Source organism: Loxodonta africana, chromosome 8, assembly GCF_030014295.1.
Source record: "Loxodonta africana isolate mLoxAfr1 chromosome 8, mLoxAfr1.hap2, whole genome shotgun sequence".
NCBI lineage: Eukaryota > Metazoa > Chordata > Mammalia > Proboscidea > Elephantidae > Loxodonta > Loxodonta africana.
In genome coordinates, this window is record NC_087349.1 from 92,621,630 (window position 1) to 92,642,607 (window position 20,978).

Genomic DNA, 20,978 nt, shown 5'->3' on the forward strand with positions numbered 1-20,978 from the left:
AAAATATTTTTCACCATTTTTTTTTTCCAAACTGGCCATGTATCCCCAAATTAGCCCTTGCTGCATTAGGCCTTTCTCATATCCTCATTAAGTGAATACTTACATATTACTTAAATGGTAGAGGCTAAATCAACCAGAAAGGCTTACACACTGAGGAACTGGTCTGATTTGATATTCACAGCAGGTATATATTATTATTGTCATTTTTCAGCTGAAGAAATTGACAATTTACAGTACAACTTGCACAGGACTAAGCATTATATTGATTCATTTACTCTATGGTCACTCTGCCAGTGATTGGTTAATAAACTGGGTTTGGATCCAGGTCTTTTGACTCCATATGCCATGATTTCTCCACACCATCGGGCGACAGTATAGATGGAGATGATGGAGATGGTGATGAGGTTATTTACAGCAGAAAGCTGTGAAAGAATATCCAAGGTCACCTCATGTGAAAGAGCTGGCTTTATTCTTTTACATTTAGGTTCATGTACCTAAATATATAGATTTGCTCATGTCTACAGCTTGATGGATTAACACCTATAAAAACTGTAAGCATATATGAATCTATATAGTTATCTGTTTTTAAAACATAAAAGACATTCACTTTGCCCATAATACAGCGATACCTCCTTCTGCAGGGAAATCATCATCATAATTATCAGTGATCTCTACTGAGAAAAACTGGAGTTCAGGAGCTTAAGGTCCTTCCCTTCTTGAAAAGCACATGTGTAAACCTACCTCTTCAGTTTTGACTACATTAATGCATTTAATTGAAAAGAGTCAGTCTAAGAATTTTGTGTTACTCGTATTGTTTAGGACGTTTTCGACAGCTGGAAATCCTGGACCATGTGACCAATGCCTTTTCATCTTTGTTGAATGATGTTAACGTCCTACAGACCAAATCTGAAGAGAAAAATGGAGGAAAGAGTGTGGAAAAAGTTCCAGCGAGTGGGGCCAAAGAGCATCAGAAAAGAATGGGTGAGCTTCTTAAAAGGGCTTCAAAACTGAGCATAAGGAGGGATTGTAACTCAGAAGCATTGGAGTCATTGAAGATGAAGGATGAATTTTTCATCCCGTCTGCAAAACCAGAGGAGTGTGGAGCAGAGTTACCAGGGATGGCAAACAACCATGAACAAAATCATTCACCTCCCTTGACAGAGCACGGATCTCTCCAAGCCCATGGTGACTCACTACCTTGTCATCCTCCCCAAGCTCTTCTGAGAAAGCGGTGGCCTGTCTCATCCAGGCTAGCCCAGAGTACTCTACCTTCCAATGTGTCTGATGGGCCCGTCAAGGACAGAACTCGAAAGGAGGACTCAATTCAGACTAACGAGCTCAAAAACTTGTCTCGTCTTGCAGGAGAAGCCCTGGACTCATTCGAAATGGAAGAGGTCAGTGTTGTCCCTATGCATCTGATCTCCTAATGGAAGTAACCTTCACCCTTTGTCCTCCAGCCCTCATTCAGCCGCTCCATCTTTTAACCCATCCTCATTCATCTTATTACTCTACAACTCTTGTTTAGTCTAGGACATTTAAGGTCATTCGAGTTCCTTCAATTGGGAATAAACTGGTATGAAAGCAGCTTTTGCATTCTCCTATCCTTTTCTCTCCTCACAAATGAATCTACAGTTCATTTTTTTTAAATAATATTTTATTGTATTTTCAGTGAAAGTTTACACAGCAAATTAGGTTCCCATTTAATAATTACTACGCAAACTGTTCAATGACATTAGTTACGTGTTTTGTGATGTGTCAACCTTTTCATTAATTTCATTCTGGATGTTCCAATTCCAGTAATCTGGTTTCCCTGTCCCCTTGCCTTTTCATCTTTGCTTTAGAGTAATTGTTGACCATTTGGTCTCATATAGATGATTTTTTAAATAGACTGTTACTCACTGGTAATAGTCTTTATTTTATGAGCCAATCCGTTATTTAGCTAAAAGGTGACCTCAGGGAGTAGTTTCAGCTCAAGGTTTATGGAGTATCTCACGGCAATAGTCTCGGACAGTTCTATAGTCTCAATAGGTCTAATAAGTCTGGGCCTTTTAAGGATTTGAGTTCTATTCTGCGTTTTTCTCCTCTTCTATCAGGATCCATCTATCATGACCCTGATCAGAACAGTCGTTAGTGGCAGCCAGGCACCATCTGGTTCTTCTGGTCTCAGAGTAGATGAGGCCGTGGTTCATGTAGACTGTTAGTAGTCTCGTAGACTAGTCTCGATATTGAGGAGGTTAGCATTTGTCTGCTTTGGGATTTCTTGATGTTCACATAACTTGATTCCCATTTCAGGCATACTCTTTACTCCTTCATCACCATCTTCCTTACTCACACGTCTTTACCTGTATTTAGATAACAGCCCCACATGTACGTTTCAGTCTTTTGTTCCAAAAAATACATACACGTTTTCCCCATTTCTCTATTCAAATAGCAGCTAGGTTCAGAAAGTACAGAAGAGCCAAAAAAAAAAAAAAAAAAAATCCCCTTTTATCTAAATTATCCAAAGGTAGGGCAGGATATTTATATACAAATCCCAAGGTGGGGCCCCACTTTTGAGCTCTCTGCCTGTTGGGTGCATGGTGGGCCCTGGGCCTTCAAGAGAGCCACAGTGCAGTTGCCAAGGTGAACACAGAAACCAATAACATGGTAGGGACAGGGACAACCCTACTAATATACTTTTATGGAACTATAGTGACATGTTTGGGGTTTCTGGAGAGCAAGAGAAGGGTTCTTAGCACACCTAGGGGCTGAGAATATTAAGGAACATATGAGTAGTGAGCTTACCCATAATAGGAGTTGGTTTTGCCTATTGGTAGTATTCCTCAACGTAGAATGAAGTAAAAATTGCTCCAGAACGTGTAGCTGTTTATGGCCTAAATATCTATGTGTGTGTGTGTGTGTGTGTGTGTGTGTATAGTTGTTGTTAAGTATCAAAAAGTTGATTATGACTTGTAGTGACCCCATGTGACAGAGTAGAATTGCCTCATAGGATTTTCTAGACTGTTTTTTTTTTATTCTCTACTGAAGCACATCATTAGGCCTTTCTCTAGCAGAGCTGCTGGGTGGGGTCAAACCTCCAACCTTTCTGTTAGCAGCTGAGAGCTTAACTGTTGTGCCACTTGAATGCTCTCTCTCTCTATATATATATACATACATATACATACATGTATGTGTGTGTGTATGAATATGACTTGTATACAAAAAATTAAGAATCTTAAAATATTAAGCTGAATTTCAAATAGTACCATAAAAGCAAATAAAAATTATAAATGGAGAAAAAATTATACCTTTGGCCAAGTGCTGTGCTTTGATGATAAGTTGAGATGGTATTATAAAATAGTATCTTCTTTTAACTCTATCTTCCAAAAGGATTGTTTAATGACCAAACTAATAGTTAAATCAGTATAAAGGATTTCAAGTAAATAGGCAACTCATTAGTCAGACTGCAATATTTGCCAGGATTCAAACAAGAAGTTTTGCCAAACTCGAGCTCATTTACAAGACTCGCTAGTCTCTTCCATTCCCTCCATTCCTTAAGCTTCTGCTGCCTCAAACCAGGAGTCAGGAAAAAAAAAAAAAAAAAAGCCATCTATATGTGAGAGTACAGAGATTATAGATAAACACCAAATTCAGCAGTTTTTGCCCAGAATAGTTTCAAATATTGTTATAAAGAAAAAATATATGTGTATAGAGAGAAGGGCACACTCAGACACCAAAATGAAAGAAAGTCACATGTTCTTTTGGCACATAGTAGGTACTCAGTAAATATTTGTTGAATGACTCAATTAACATTAAGAGGTTTTGATAATACTAATTTTGTCTAAGGGTGGCTTTCAGATTTCTAGAAAACAGAATATTCTGTTGAACGTCATAGTCAACTTTGTTTATGGCATTCCTTTAATGTGTTCCTGTGTGTGTAAGAGTGAACTAGCCCCAAAAAAGGTGAGAAAGAAGCTCACTACGTGGATTTTGTTTTTCTAAAAAAGTGTATTTAAAGTATTACACCACACAGCCTAGGGAAAAAATATTTGTTTGACTCAATACCAGTAGAAGAGTAAATGAAGCTTGGGTAGGTTGCATCTTAAAAAGGAACTAATGCCAGATTTAATATTTATTTTTCAATGGCAAATCTAAAAATCCAATTATAAGAAATGAAAAATATGTGTGAAATTGGCAGATGTTCCTGGCATTTAAAGCATGAGCCAATGTGCTTAAATAACTAGCTATCAAAATATCAAATATGGTTGGCCAAATTTTGCCTCCAGATCAATCTATGATGCCTTCCCTAAAGTCCTACTAAAGACTGAATTTGGCAATAGTTGGCTCACTTTTCAAAATTATGATTCCGACAAAATTGTGCATCGATTTTAACGCAAAAATCAACACATTTTTGTGTTTACTTTTACACAAAGTAGAATTGATATTGCTCCTTTCTTTTTTATTCTCAGACATATTGACTAAATTTAATACTTACGCAACTTGTACAATTATAAACTCAAGGTAGGGAACTTCTTTATATCCACAATAAATTTCTTGATTTAAATTTTTTTTAATCCATTAATAAGTTTGGCTCAGATGGAATAGCCCACCAGTAGGCCTAGCTTCCCTTTTAGACCGTTGGGACTTTTTGTTGTTCTTTTCTCAATAGCCAGCGGAGCCTGTGCCGTTGAGACAAATACGTAACTTACATGACACTGAGTGGATTTTTCTCCATGGTAAAGGTCACAGAAAAAGAATTCTTTATTATACTTCTTTACGCACGCTAGAGTGTGTATTACCAAAACCAACCAAAATAATGATAAAAAACGTGTTTAATTAATTACAAGTGTAAAGTAACTTCTTTTAAAAAAATGGGATGAAAAAGAGTATAAATATTTCTTCTGACATTGTTGAGGCATATCCTTAGTATGCTCAGTTTATTCCTGGGTTGATGGTCATTTTTGGCCATGTGTACCACAGTGTTCAAAATAATTATATCCTTTGATAGAGTTTTCAATACTCAGACATAAGCCCAAGTAAACAATATGATATAGAATTAGGTTTACATAAAGTAGGATTGAGCTCACTCATTTCTTTTTTAAGGAGATTCACCTCAATATTATTTCTATCTGCAAAATTTAGAGAGCATTCCAACAGTGGGAGAATTGGTAAGTAAAAAGATGGTGTTTTCAAAGAGATTTTATGAAATGAGGGAAAAAAAACCTTCGAATTTGGGAGTGAAAAAATTTGGCTACACAACTATATCCAGAATAAAATTATTAAAATGAAAATCTGCCAAGAAATAGTCCAAAATATTAACATTAATTGTTTCCTTACTTTTAACATTTTGGATCTATCATGTTTCTATGGTAAGCAGGTATTGCTATTTTATAAGTAATATTTGTTATTTTGCTTTCACAATAATTTTATTCTCATTGGCAGAGTAATATTTATTAATTTCCAAGAATAATTAAAAAATAAATTCTGCTCTATTTGGAAATTAAATTAGCTTTAACAGACCTAAGTCCTGTATGACAACTAAGTCATGAATTTTCTGATTGGCTCTCCATAAATTTATCAAGTAGTAAGTAAATCCTCGGAGAACTAACTTACAATTGAAAAATTACTTATTTGTTCCTAAAAGCTTTAAAGCCCTTTGGAAGAAAAAAAAAAAAAAGAAGAAAATCTAGAATAATAATAATATTATTATTATTTAAACTTAGTTCAAATGTCTTATCTCCCAGAAAGGGCTTCTGACCTTACCACCGAGAAGTAATCTCTCCCTGCCCTGAACTCTTCTGGTTTCTATTCTGATATCATGGACACCTTGTCAACGCCACCTCTTTGCAGTAAACTGTAAGCTATTTGAGGTCAGAAAATTATATTTGTTGCTCTTAGCAGTAGCCAGTAGGCACTCGATGTGGGTTAATCAAATAAAGGAAGTGAATTTATTATGAAAAAATTTCTAATGAGATTAATGCATTTTGATGTCTCAGGTCCAGAGTTTTGAAGAAGACACAGGCCATTCTCTTGACATGACTTCAGAAACCGCAGGTAAGAATTTAGTAATTTCATTAGTTGTCTTTCAGAAAGAGAAGGTGCATCACTGGTACCCAAATTTCTTAATATGTACAGAGCTTAAAATATCTCCGGGAGATACCGTGCATCTGTGTATCATCTGGGACATAAAAAACCTACTAGCATTGCAAATATACATGTAAATTTATAAATACCACAAAAATGTTCAACATCTCTGGGTCTTATTCAGTACATGGATTGTCTAATGCTGACTTTGTGTGATCCAACCAGGATGGTGGGATGGATTTCATATAGTACTGAGATTGACTGGGTAAATGTCTTACTCCTACCTCCAACTAGCTGCTGGTATTACAAAAGTCATATCACTTTCCTGGGCCTCAGTTTTCCCATCTGTAATAAACGGTTCTTTGCCAGCACTTACACTCTAAAATCAGTGATGGTATGGCCTTGCCATAATCCCATCATTGGAACAATTTGCCTAGATGTACCTTTCCAAACCATCTCTTAGAATAACACTGTATCACCCCAGACAACAGAGAAGGAAGCCTTTCCCTACTCCTGGTTCACATGCCCCCACTCTGCCATCACTATGACTCAGCATTTCCATGATCCTATAACAGAGCTAGAAGTAGACAGGAATTAGTCAAGCAAAATAGAGCAGATGAAGCTTGTGCATTTCCTGGAAAGAAATATGCAAATTTTTAATTTACTTTAATGTGGTGTCAAACTTCTCTTTCATTACAAAGTGTATGTATGGGTCTTATTTTGCTAAATGCTGTTTAGAAATTATGCATTAGTAATTACAGGGTCCTACTGATTGACTGATTATATAAATTGTTATCCTGCTCTCCAAAGTAATTACTTCATAACCTGCGTTGAGGTTTATAAGACAAAAATAAGCATCTAATTGAACGGTTCTCGGTGAAGCTGGAGAAGCTTGGTGAAGAGGTTGCCAGTAGAAATTGTCTTCCATAAATTCAGTTAAGAGGTCTGCTGATATCGTGTAAGTCACCCCAGTAATTCCAAAAATGATCTGAGAAGTGAGGCAAAAGTACTAACCTACACTTAACCTCAAACTCAGAGAGCAAAGTAAGGGAGATGAAGGTTAGCCTAAAAGAGAAAATCTGAAATATGGCACAGGAAATGGGCTTTTATTACTTTCACAAACAGTGTTGTTAACCGAAGAAAAAGCAAGGCTGGGGAAAAAATAAGTAAAACTAGTTCAACTAATGGAAAATTATCACTTTGATATCATGTGTGTGTGGGTGTGTGTGGTGTGCGTATATGTGTGAAATTATTTTTTGATTGAATTCAAATGCTAAAGCACATGGACTGCTTTGATCAATAGTACATGGAAGAAGTGATCCTGTGCTAGTTCTGGGACGTGGCCCTTAACCTGCCTGGAAGCTTTGGATCCTAGCTCTGGGGATACTCACTCTTAGAACACTGTCTTTAGGAGCTCAGTCATGACATTGCAAGAATTCTAAGCCGCATGAGGAGGCCACATGTAGGCATTCTAGTGGTGTGGTGTGAGGCATGATGGATCACTTTTATATGGCCTTTCTCGATATGGTCTTGTAACACCGAGCAAATGACTGGACATGAGTATGCAAACAAGGTGCTTGTGGCCCACCAAGGGAATTTGTAGCTTGCTAATAAAGCAAATAAGGTCCATGGCACCCTTGTAGGTATATTAAAAAAAAAAAGCAAATAAGGTCCATGGCACCCTTGTAGGTATAGGACCATGCAAACAAGGTATATAGAGCCTTTGGAGAGTATTGGTCAGTTTTGTCTTCCTGCTAGGCTTAAAATGAGTCATTCCAGAGGCAGGAAGGGGGACCTTACTACCACCAAGAAAGAAGAGCTAGGAGCTGAGCACTTCCTTTGGACCCTGGATCCCTGCACTGAGAAACTGCTAGGAGACAGAGAGAGAGCTGTAACATAGGAGACTGTGAAAGACAGTGAGAAGCAGTGGCAAAGAAATGGCAGCAGCAGAGGCAGCAGAACCAGGAGGCCAGCAGGAGACTGCGCAGTAGGATTCCTGCCCACAGAGAAAGAAAGCTGAGTACCTTCAGGCAGAAGACTTGCTGGTGGAGTGAGGTACTTCCTGGCACATGTTGATGGAGCTAGGCTTGCTGACCCACAGAGCAAGAGAGCTGAGTGCCTCCGGGCTGAGTCTTACTGGCAGAGTGGGGTGCCTCTGGGCACTTATTGGCTGGGCTAAAGAGATTTGTAACACTTGACTGAATAGGGCAGGGGCCAGGCTGGCCCAAGAGGCCCGAGGGGCTGAGGGCCAAGAGGCCAAGCGCCATGGAGAGGCCTGCCTGTGGGCATAGCCAAGAAACTGTCCTGACTGAAGAACTGTATCCTGAGTTGTTCCTGATCCTGAATTGTACCCTGTTACTTACCTAATAAACCCCAGAATCATGAGTATTGTCTGAGTTCTGTGTGGCCATTGCAACAAACTATTGAACCCAGCAGAGAGATAGACAGTGCTGTGTCAGGGACAGCTGGTGTCAGAATTGATAAAAAAGGTTGGAGAGAGAAGGTATGTCTCACCTCTCCTTCATAGGAATCAACCTTCGGCTGATGCTGATGGTGATCCTGTCTCCCCCTCTTGAAGTTAGAGGTGGTCAGATGCCTCTACCATGACATTTTTATGGGTGGACAGCCCTTAATGAGCTCCATGTAAATAAGCCATCTTGGACGTCTAGTCCAGTCCAACTTTCAGACGACTCCAGCCCCAGACATCGTATGTCTGTAACTACCTAAGAGAACCAAGTGACAAGCACTCAGCTGAGCTAAGTCAGCTCACAGAACCATGAGCATTAATAACACATTGTTGTTTAACGCTACACACACATAGAAATAGATGAAAGCACATGACAAACTCTTCAAATACCTTTAAAACTGAGTTAAAAGTCACTTTTTTAGGACTCTGTTTCCTCTACTCATTCACAGCACTCTGAAAATGAGCAGAAAAGATGTATTTAAGCCTTTTACTAAATAAATTTGAGCAAATCAACTTCATACAGAAGATGGTGACCTGAGGTCACAAATTTACTTTCCTCCGTTTGCCACTTACCAAGAGATTAAAAAGACCAAAACTGTACGAAGACCTTAAGGCCGCAATTTCCAAAAGAATCTCACTTAACTCTTAAATTGGATAAGCTACAACTTTTCTGTTGCCTATAAGATAAGCAAATACAACAAAATAAACATGAAAATATTCAGCAGTTCAAAATCAGAGACTATTCAGAAGATGTGCCCACAGATAAAAGGATGACAATAAAGAAGCAAAAGAAATGTTTAGAAATGTGTACTCTGGATGAGATATACAAGAACATTGCATCTATGTACAAGAACAATCTCCAAGGAGTGAATATGCTTTAAGATAAAATATGCAACGTCAGATTCTGCTTCACGTGACAACTAAGTTATTCCTAATGGGTCAACCCTCTCACAGATAATAACTATGAACTCTTTTTTTTTTTTCTGGGCAAAATATTTAAAAACTACTACCTGAGCCCTGATGATGCAGTGGTTAAGCATTTGGCTGCTAACTGAAAGGTTGGCAGTTTGAATCCACCAGCTGCTCCTTGGAAACCCTATGGGCACCTACTCTGTTACATATGGTTGCTATGAGTCAGAGTCAGCTGGATGGCAGTGAATTTGAAATGCACTGGAGAGTGACCAAAAGCGGGCAGATAGTGGAGAGTATTTTAACACTTGGAGGAAGGGAATAACATAGGGTGAGTTTCCTGTTTTAAAAAAGTCCTTTAGCCTGAGGGCAGATTCCTGTTGGTACCATTCTAAAACTTCAGTAGAAAGTAGCAGCCTTAGTGAATAGAAAAAACAGAAGAGAGAGTTTGGAGCAATGCCAAAAGCTAGACAGTGAGGAGGAAATCCAAGAAAAGAGAAAGCCAAAAAGAAGATCCCCCAAATTCTAGGTATGAAATTGCCGGAATCTCTAGCCAATTCTTAACCTAAATATGCATGTGAAATACTTCAAGAGACATAGTAAGGCTGAAAGAAATGAACTGAGATTTCCTTCTGGAGTTTGACTCCAGGTAAGTTTCCTGCCTGCTAAAACAACTTATTATTCACACTGTCCAGGTACAATAAAAAAAAAAAAAAAAAAATACTGGATTTATGAAGAAAAGAATATAATCTTTACTGGAGAAAAGAGGCAATCAGTGGAGACCAACCTCGAGATAACCCAGATGTTGGAATTAGCAAATAAGTTTTTTTAAAGAAGCTATTATAATCATGCTGTAGGCTTTAAAGGAAAATATGCTCATAATTAATGAAAAGATAGAAAATCTCAGAAAAGAGACAGATACTGTAGCAAAGAGTAAAATAGGAATTCTAGAAATGAAAACTATAATTTCTGAAATATAAAATTCAATGAACAGGCTTTATAGCAGGTTAGAAATGACAGAAGAAATATCAATAGAAATTATCCAATCTGAAGAGCAGAAGAAAAAAAATAGAAAGAGGCTACAAATTATCTGAAAAATTTATCTGAACTCCAGGAACCTAGGGACAATATCAAAACCTCAAATGTGCATGTAATTGTAGTCTTAGAAGGAAAGAATAGAGAGAATTGGGCAGAAAAAAGGTTTGGAGAAATGGCAGTGGAAAATTTCCCAAATGTGCTCAAATATTTATAGATTCAAGAAGCTCAGCAAACTTCAAGCAGAATAAATACACACACACTCACACACACACTGCACTTCAACGGTTTTATGGTCAAACTGATACAAATCTAGAACAAAGAGAAAAATCTTCAAAGCAGCCACAGGAAAAATGACATATTATATACAGGATACAAGGGAATAACGATTTTAATGACGTCAGCCTTCTCATTGGAAACCCTGGCGACGTAGTGGTTACGTGCTATGGCTGCTAACCAAAGGGTCGGCAGTTTAAACCCACCAGGCGCTCCTTGGGAACTCTGTGGGGCAGTTCTCCTCTGCCCTATAGGGTCGCTAGGAGTCAGAGTTGACTTGACAGCACTGGGTTTGCGGTTTTGTTTTTTTAAGCCTTCTCATTACAACAACAGGGGTCAGAAGACAGTAACTGTAAACCCAGGGTTCTATATGCATCAAAAGTATTCTTCAAGAATGAAAACAAAATAAAGGCATTTTTAGATAAAGAAAACTAAGGCAACTCATCACCAGTATGCCTGCACTGCAGGCGAGATTGAAGAAAGTTCTTTACACCAAGATAGATCTTCCAGAAGGAATGAAGAACAATTTCATGGCGTATATGAGGATAATATAAAAGGTTTTTTTCCTACCCAAATTTCTTTAAAATACATATAACCATTTAAAGAAATATTATAACAGTGTATTGTGTTTATACCACATGTAGATGCAATACTTAGGATAATTATCACATAGAGGATGGAGAGTTGGTAAATGGACCAAGAGGGTTGCAACAGTTTTACAGCTTACATGAGGTTGTACAATATTAACTTTAGACTGTGAAAAAGTAAGGATATAAAGCAACCACTAAAAAAAAGAGGTATAGCAAAATACCAATAACCAAACAAAAAAAACCATTGCCATCGAGTCAATTCTGACTCACAGCAACCCTATAAGACAGAGTAGAACTGCCCCGTAGAGTTTCCAAGGAGCAGCTGGTGGATTCGAACTGCCAGCCTTTTGGTTAGAAGGCATAGCTCTTAACCACGCCACCATCAGGGCTCCAAAATACCAATAGAAAAATTAAAATACAATTCTAAAAAATGCAATAAAGCAAATAAGTAACAGATTGAATGCTGCCAAAAAATAATAATAACTGGATTACAAAAGTAGGACATATCCTGAGTAGAAAGAGATGAAGAAATGAATATGATAAACAAAATGTCAAGGAAGACAGATCCAGGAAATATTACATAGATGTAACAGGAGGTTGGAGTTGGATTCTCCCTGTCTTAGTTTTAACTGAGGTCCTAAAAAAAGATAGACATGAGATACAAAGGCAATGTGTGACAAATCTATATATGCAGCTTTTCTAAAGAAATTGTAGGAGCCAGTTCAGCAACTCTTAAATGTTTCAGCCCATCATAATGTTTGATAAAGAGGGGGCAAATTGCAGAGACAAGGAGGAGAAGTTTGATAGATTTCACTGAAGAATAATATTGCCTTGCTGCACGTTCCCCTTCCACCTTCTGGGGAAGAACTGGGAATGCTAGCTTTTAACTCCAGGAAGGTTAAATGTGAAAAGCTGAATAGAGGATAAGAGAGGAAATGAAGACAAAAAGAAATCAGTGATTTTGATATTAATGTCTAATAAAATATACTTCAAGGAAGGAGAATATGTTAAAAATAAGAAGAGGACTCTCAAAAATTAATCAGAATTTTAAACCTCATTGAAAACTCAGCAATTTGAATCATTACCTACTAAGTAACTTTAAATCCAATATATAAAACATAAAGGTGCTGATTTTATTAATTTGTAAGAGCTCTTAAAAAAAATTTTTTTTCTTACAAATTAATGAGAAAAAAAAAAAAAAAAAACCAAGATTGTATTAGATTAATGGGCAAGAAAGTAATTAAGCAGTCCAAGGAAGAAACATAAAAGCTCTGTTAAAAAGGGGAAACACGATCAACCTCACCTGTAATTAAGAAATGCAAATTTAAACGATGAGGATGCTGTATCTCACCCATTATTTTAACAAATATTTAAAGGTTTAATAATACCCAGTAAACAGGAAAAATATGGTAAAACATTCATCCACTGTTACCTTGAAATGTGACCTGGCAATGTCTCAATGTTTTAAATATATACACTTTTTCACCCAATTGTCCTGCTTCTAGGATTTTGACCTCCTGGTTTAGATTCACAAGTACACACAAGTCTTTTTTATTTGCAACAGTGTTATAATAAACAACTGGAAAAGTCTAAAGGCTAACAATGTAAGTCTGTTTTGAACAATTAGGGCACAGCCTTAAAATGAAACACTATTAAAAAATTACATAGTCATTATTTTGAAAAATGAGGAAGACTTTTATGTGTTGATATGGAAAGGACTCTGGGATACTGAGTTGTTAAATGAGAAAGATAAATAAAGAGCTATGTGTAAAAGATTCTACAAAGATACCCCTTTGTACTAAAAGGGCAGTACACACAAAGTTTCCGGAAGGATGAATACGTAACTGTTAATGGCAGTACCTTAACAGAAGGGAAGCTGACATGTTTTAAATTAATTGGCATCTTTTAATTTTCTTTTGTTACCATGTGCATATGTTATTTTCCTAACACTACATAGCAAAAAATTCTGGCACTACCATAAGAAATGGAGACAGTAAAATTAGGAGATTTTAATATTCATTTCAGTCTTTACAGATCAAGTGTGAAATAATTAAAAAAGGATAATAAGTACATTTATATTATAATTGATAACATGGCTTAACAGAAAAATATTGAACTGAGTATTCTTCTTCCAGTGTTTTTGGAATATCTACAGAAAATCTAACAACTTACAAATGCAAAGAAATGATATACACACACATACACACCTAATGTTTAGGTCACTTTGCTATAGCTGTAAATGCAGTAACTTTTGAATTCAATAATAAAAGTACAAACAACAATTTCCTCTCCCAAAATAAAACAAGACAAAACTGAGTACTTAGGGGAGTTAGACTGCTTCTGTCCTAAAGAAAAGTGCAAAAAAGGGTAAGTTAAACCTATGAATCCAAATCATTTGAATAATAACAACAAAGAACATTTCATATAAAATCTAGGAGGTGTGACAAAAGTAATATGAAGCCAATTCATAGAATTAATTGCTTTCATTATCAAACAAAAAAATTAATTATTTACCTCAAGAAGTCATCATAAAAACAATAATATAAACATAACCAGAAATTAGAGATTAATAAATATAACCAGAAATTAATAATTTAGAAAAGAGAAAACAAGTAATTTGAGAAGTATAACCCAAGCATGATTTTTCTTGTCAGACAAAGACAAAACTTTTAAGAAATAAAAGTTGAAAATCCATACTAAGTTAGAAAATCAAAATAAAATGAGAGAAAAGGCATATAACTACTGATATAGAAAAGAATTGATACATTTAAAGGCTATTTTTAAATTATAAAGGAAATCTATACAACTAGTGTAATTTTAGGATATATTCGTTTATGTTACCAAAATTAACTCAATACAGAAAGAAAGGCTATAATACGCAAAATCCATTTTTTAATTATAAACACCAGTACAAATAATGTAATCATAGGATATACATACATTTATATTATGAATATGCATAATACATAATGTTATAGCTAAATAATAATAAAGTAATCCCTTACTGGGGAAAACAACAAAATTTCAGTTTATCATAAACTATCTCTGAGAATAGCAATGAGTGAATGAAAAGCAAACAAAGATCATTATGTATCCAGGTTCTTTCAGTCTTTCAAGAAAGAGATAATACTTATTTACAAACTCTTCCAGAGAATATAAAAATTTGTAAATCTTCCCCATTTCCTTTAAATTTTAGAAAAACCTAGTATTAAGATCTGACTAAAATAACTCACACAATTGATTTTTTGTGAAAAAAAATTAAAAATTTTACTTACAAATACAGATCTAAAATTTTTTTAGCATAACAACGATGATTTAAAATCCAGTAATATATTAAAATACTAATCCTTGACCAAGCAGCAGTTTTTCTTCCAAAATTTCAAGAATATTTCAAGAATTGAAAATTTGATATAATTTATCTTAGTTGTTGTTGTTAAGTGCCGTTCAGTTGGCTCCAAGTCATAGCGACCTCATGTACAACAGAATAAATCGTTGCCCGGTCATGCACCATCCTCACAATCATTGCTATGTTTGATTGCAGCCATTGTGTCAGTCCATCTCACTGCGTCATTGAGAATCTTCTTCTTTTTCAATGACCCTGTACTTTACCAAGCATGGTGTCCTTCTTTAGAGATTGGTCCCTCCTGTTAATGCGGCCAAAGAGAGACACATGGGATACCTCAGTCAACTGCCATCACAAAGTTCACTTTCTGCAACCTAGTGAGGTGAGTAGTGTCTAGGGTCTTAAAAGCTTGCCAGTGGCCATCTAAGACACAAATGTTGGTCTCTACCCATCAGGAGCAAAAGAGAAAGAAGAAGATCAGAGTCTCAAGGAAAAAAAACTAGTCTACAGGGCTAATAGCCTATCGGAGACACAATCTCATCTACCTGAGACCAGAAGAAATACATGGTGCTCGGCTACGACTACCAAAAGTTCTGATCAGGGCCACAATAAATAGACCAGAATAGAATGGGAGAAAAATGCAGAACAGAACTCAAATTCTCCAAAAATCCAGACTTACTCAACCAGTTGACACTGGAGGACTCCCTGAGACTATAACCCTGAGATACTTTTTAAAACTTGAACTGAAACTATCCTTTAAGGTCACCTTTTAGTGAAATAACAAACTGGCACACAAAATAAATTATATTACCCTTGAGTACAGAGCTCCATTAAAAAACCACCTATATGAGACCAAAAGGTCAACAATTACTCTAAAGCAAAGATGAGAAGACAAAGGGGGCAGGGAGACTAGAGTACTGGAAATGGAACAACCAGAACAAAATTAAAGAGAATGTTGACACATTGTGAAAAATGTAAGTAATGTCACTGAACAACTTGTGTAGACATTGTCAAATGGAAACCTAACTTGCTGTGTAAACTTTCACTGAAAACACAATAAAATATTATTTAAAAAAAAGAAAGAAACGAAGGAGACGAAATCTTGCCATCCTTGCTTCTATGGAGCATTCTGGCTGTGCTTCCACCAAAACCAATTTGTTAGCTATCCTGGCAGTCCATGGTATAGTCAATATTCTTTGCCCACACAATAATTCAAATATGTCAATTCTTCTTCTGTATACTTTTGTATACATATGAGGCAATTGAAAATACCATGCATGGCTTGCGTTAGGCATGCCTTAGTAATCAAAGTGACATTTTTGCTTTTTAAGATTTTGAAGAGGTCTTTTGCAGCTGATTTTCCTAATGCAATACACTGATTTTTTTTAAATTGTGCTTTAGATGAAGGTTTACAGAGCAAATTAGTGTCTCATTAAACAATTAATACACATATTATTTTGCGACATTGGTTGCCAACCCCATGACACGTCAACACTCTCCCCTTCTTGACCTTGAGTTTCCCATTACCAGCTTTCCTGTCCCCTCCTGCCTTCTCGTCATTGCTCCTGGGCTGGTGTGCCCATTTAGTTTCGTTTTGTTTTATGGGCCTGTCTAAACTTTGGCTGAATGGTGAACCTCAGGAGCGACTTCATTACTGAGCTATACTGGTGTCTGGGGGTAGGAGGCATACTCTTGGGATTTCTCCTGTCTCCATCAGACCAGAAAGTCTGGTCTTCTTTTGTGAGTTAGAATTTTGTTCTACGTTTTTCTCCAGCTCTGTCCAGGAACCTCTATTGTGATCCCTGTGGGAGCAGTCTGTGGTGGTAGCTGGGTGCAATCTAGTTGTACTGGATTTAGTCTGGTGGAGGCTGTGGTACTTGTGGTCCATGAGTCCTTTGGACTAACCTTTCCCTTGTGTCTTTGGTTTTCTTCATTCTCCCTTGCTCCAGACGGGGTGGGGCCAGTGAAGTATCTTAGATAGCTGCTCACAAGCTTTGAAGACCCCAGATGCTACTCACCAAAGTAGAATGTAGAACATCTTCTTTATAAACTGTGTTATGCCAATTGAGCTAAATGTCCCCCTGCCCCAACATCATGATCCTCAGCTCTCAGCCCAGTAATTTGGTCCCTCAAGAAGTTTTGATGTGTCTATGAAGCTTCCATAGAAGCTTCAAGTTGTGCTGGCTTGGTCAAGTTGTGCTGGCTTCCCCAGTATTGTGTACTGTCTTACTGTTCACCAAAGTTACCGCTTATTTGTTGTTTAGTTATTGTTTTTCCCTCCCCACCCTTCCTCTCCCTTGTAACCATCAAGGATTGTTTCTTTTTGTGTGTAAACTTTTTCATGAGTTTTTATAATAGTGGTCTCACACAATATTCATCCTTTTGTGATTGACTTATTTCACTCAGCATAATGCCCTCCAGATTCATCCATGTTGTAAGATGCTCCACAGATTCATCATTGTTCTTTATCACTGCATAGTATTCCATTGCATGTAAATACCGTAGTTTGTTCATCCATTCATCTGTTGATGGCCACTTAGTTTGTTTCCATGTTTTTGCTACTGTGAATGATGCTGCAATAAACATGAGCGTGCATATGTCTATTCATGTGATGACTCTTATTTCTTTAGGATATATTCCTAGGAGTGCGATTGCTGGATCATATGATATTTCTATTTCTAGCTTTTTAAGGAAGCACCATATCATTTTCCAGAGTGGTTGTATCATTTTGTACTCCCACCAGCAGTGCATAAGAGTTCCAATTTCCCCGCAGCCTTTCCAACATTTGTTATTTTCTGTTTTTTTTTTGATTCGTACCAGTAATGTCAGGGTGAGATGATCTCATTGTAGTTTTGATTTGCGTTTCTGTAAGGGCTAGTGATCTTGAGCATTTCCTCATGTGCCTGTTAGCTACCTGAATGTCTTCTCTGGTGAAGTGTCTGTTCATAATCTTTGCCCATTGTTTAATTGGCTTGTTTGTCTTTTTGTTGTAGAGGTGTTGGATTTTCCTTTAGATTTTAGAGATTAGACCTTTGTCGGATTTGTCATAGCCAAAATTTTTTTCCCAGTCTGTAGGTTGTTTTTTCTTTTGGTAAAGTCTTTTGATGAACCCAAGTGTTTAATTTTTAGAAGATTCCTGTTATCTAGCTTATCTTCTGATATTTGTGTATTGTTAGTTATGGTTTGTATCCTGTTTTTGCTGTGCATTAGGGCCTCTAGAATTAACTTACTTTTTCTTCTATGATCTTAATTGTTTGGGGTTTTATATTTAGGTCTTTGATCCATTCTGAATTAGTTTTTGTGTATGATGTGAGGTATGGGTCCTGTCTCATTTTTTTTGCAGATGGACATTCGGTTTTGTCAGCACCGTTTATTAAAAAGACTGCCTTTTCTCCATTTAATGGGCTTTGAGCTTTTGTTAAAGATCAGGTCACCATAGATGGATGGATTTACATCTGGTCAATAAGTCTGTCATTGTACTAGTTCCAGGCTGTTTTGAGTATTGTAGCTACATTATTTGATTTCTTGACTGCTGCTTCCATGCATGCTGATTTTTTATTCAAGTAAAATTAAATCCTTGACAATTTCAATATTTTCTCCATCTATTATGATGTTGCTTATTGGTCCAGTTATGAGGATCTTTGTTTTTTTTTTTTAATGTTGTGGTCTAATCCATACTGAGTGCTGTAGTCTTTTATCTTCATCAGTAAATGCTTCAAGTCATCTTTACTTTTGGCAAGCAGCATATCTCAGGTTGTAGTGAGTCTTCCTCCAATCCTGATGCCGAGTTCTTCTTCATATAGTCCAGTGTCTCAGGTTATTTGCTCACATACATATTGAATAGGCATGGTGAAAGGATACAACCCTGCTGCACATCTTTTTCCGTTTCAAACCACATAGTAGCCCCTTGTTCTGTTCAAATGACTGCTTCTTGATCTATGTACAGGTTCCTCATGAGCACAATTAAGTGTTCTGGAATTCCTATTCTTTGCAATGTTATCCGTAATGTGTTATAATCCACACAGTTGAATACCACTGATAAATGATACAATCAATTTGATAAATTTTGAAAAGGATGTGTGTGTGTTTAAAACATTTCCATCCCAGAAAAGTCAGTACACAATACTGGGGAAGCCAGGGCAACTTGTATAAAGCAAGGTCATGGAAGCTCCTTGGACACATCCAAACTCTCTATGGGACTGAATTACTGCGCTGAGGGCTGAGGACATGGTCTCAGGTACATCTAGCTCAATTGGCATAACATAGTTTATAAAGAAACTTTCCTACATCCTACTTTGATGAGTACTGTCTGGAGTCTTAAAAGCTTGTGAGCAGCCATCTAAGATACTCCACTGGTCTCACCTCATCTGGAGCAAGGGAGAATGAAGAAAACAAAGACACAAGGGAAAGATTAGTCCAAAGGACTCATGGACTGCAAGTACCACAGCCTCCACCAGACTGAGTCCAGCACAACTAGATGGTGCCCAGTTACCACCACAGACTGCTCTGACAGGGATCACAATAGAGGGTCCTGGACAGAGCTAGAAATAAATGTAGAAGAAAATTCTAACTCACAAAAACAGTCCAGACTTACTGGTCTCACAAAGAATGGAGAAACTCTGGGTGTATGGCCTCCAGACACCAGTATAGCTCAGTAAAGAAATCACTCCTGAGGTTCACCCTTCAAGCAAAGTTTAGACAGGCCCAGAAAACAAAATGAAACTAAGTGGTCATACCAGCTCAAGAGCAAGGACAGAAGGCAGGAGGAGACAGGAAAGCTGGTAATAGGTAACCCAAGATCAAGAAGTGGAGAGTGTTGACCTGTCATGGAGTTGGCAACCAATGTCACAAAACAATACGTGTATTAATTGTTTAGAGAGAAACCAGCTTGCTCTCTAAACCTTCATCTAAGTACAATAAATGGATAAATAAATAAATAAAATATTCCCATGTCAACCTTTACCAACCAGCAATTTCAGAGGGATAAAAAGATTAAATGCAAAAACCTCCACAAAATTGTAAAATAATTAGAAGTAAGTGTAAGTAAATATTTATATAATTTTATTTAGAAAGAGAATGATTTTTAAAGTTGGACATAAAACATGACAGCCATATAATTAATTAATTTATGCTACCTAATAGTTAATGACAAACGGGAAGTATATTTTCATCATAAACAACAAAGGATTATGATTTTTACTGGAAATGTTGTTATGTATATTTTTTATAACAATAAGAGAAAAAAAAATATCTTGTAAACCGAACATCTGAAAACAGAAGTGTTTTTTCTATAAATTTGAGGGTAGATTAACATCAGTAAAATTAATAAAGCATATTATATTAATAGTTCAAGAAATAAAAACATTTAAATAATCTCAAAAGGTGTAAAAAAAAGTATATAACCAAATGTAAAACAAAGCAAGCAAACAAACAAAAACTCTTTGCAACTAGCTATACAAGGAAATTTTCTGCCTCAATCAAAAATTCATAACAACTATCAATCCTAACAATGAAATCATAGAAGAAATTCCATTAAACAGGGAACAAAAGCTGCTAGGACTATTTTTAATCAACATTGAACTAAAGATCAATGCAGGAAAACAACACAATGAAGTAAAATGTATAAACTGGAAATTTGTTCTTCTTTGATTCACTTCCCAAGAAAATCAACAGCCATATTGGTAGAAAAATAAAGATTAGTGAGTTTTTTGGATGGAAGATCAAAATAATAAAAATCAGTAGTATTTCCAGGCATCAGCAATAATCAATGAGGAAGACAAAAAAAGGATAAAAGATTTCTTTAATAAATGCAACTACAATAAACCTATTCCGGCACCTTAGAACATATCTGATAAAGACTTTTAGGACATTTATTGGTAAAATTATAAATGATTACTACACCTCATAAAGAAGACCTAAATAAAAGTGGAACTATATCATGTTCATGAATGGGAAGACTCAATATCACAATAAAGTCAATTCTCCAATTAATCTAGAATTGCAATACAATTCCAGTAAAAACCCTGATAAAGTTTTCTGTGGAATCTGCAAGATTATCCTAAAATTCATATGTATCAGCAAAGGTCCACAAAAAGCTAATACAATTATGAAGATCATGGAGGAGGAACTTGCTCTACTAGAAATCAAGGCATATAATAATCAAAATTAAGACAGTGTGCTATTGTTAAAAAAAAATAGATATTAGGCCACATATCTGGAAATGATAAGTAAGAGAGAGCATAACAGAAACAGTGAAGAAAGCATGGGCTTAATTGGTATAGTACATTGGTTATCC

At 36.4% G+C, this 20,978-nt stretch overlaps 1 protein-coding gene across 1 annotated transcript in view; it reads left to right on the top strand.

Moving 5' to 3' along the window:
* Positions 1 to 20,978, top strand: part of ITPRID1 (ITPR interacting domain containing 1) — a 104,256-nt gene that overhangs the window by 25,060 nt on the left and 58,218 nt on the right. The window contains exons 7-8 of the mRNA XM_064290412.1: positions 820 to 1,394; positions 5,976 to 6,033. Of these exons, the coding sequence (XP_064146482.1) occupies positions 820 to 1,394; positions 5,976 to 6,033 (633 nt within the window). The remainder of the gene's footprint in view (positions 1 to 819; positions 1,395 to 5,975; positions 6,034 to 20,978) is intronic.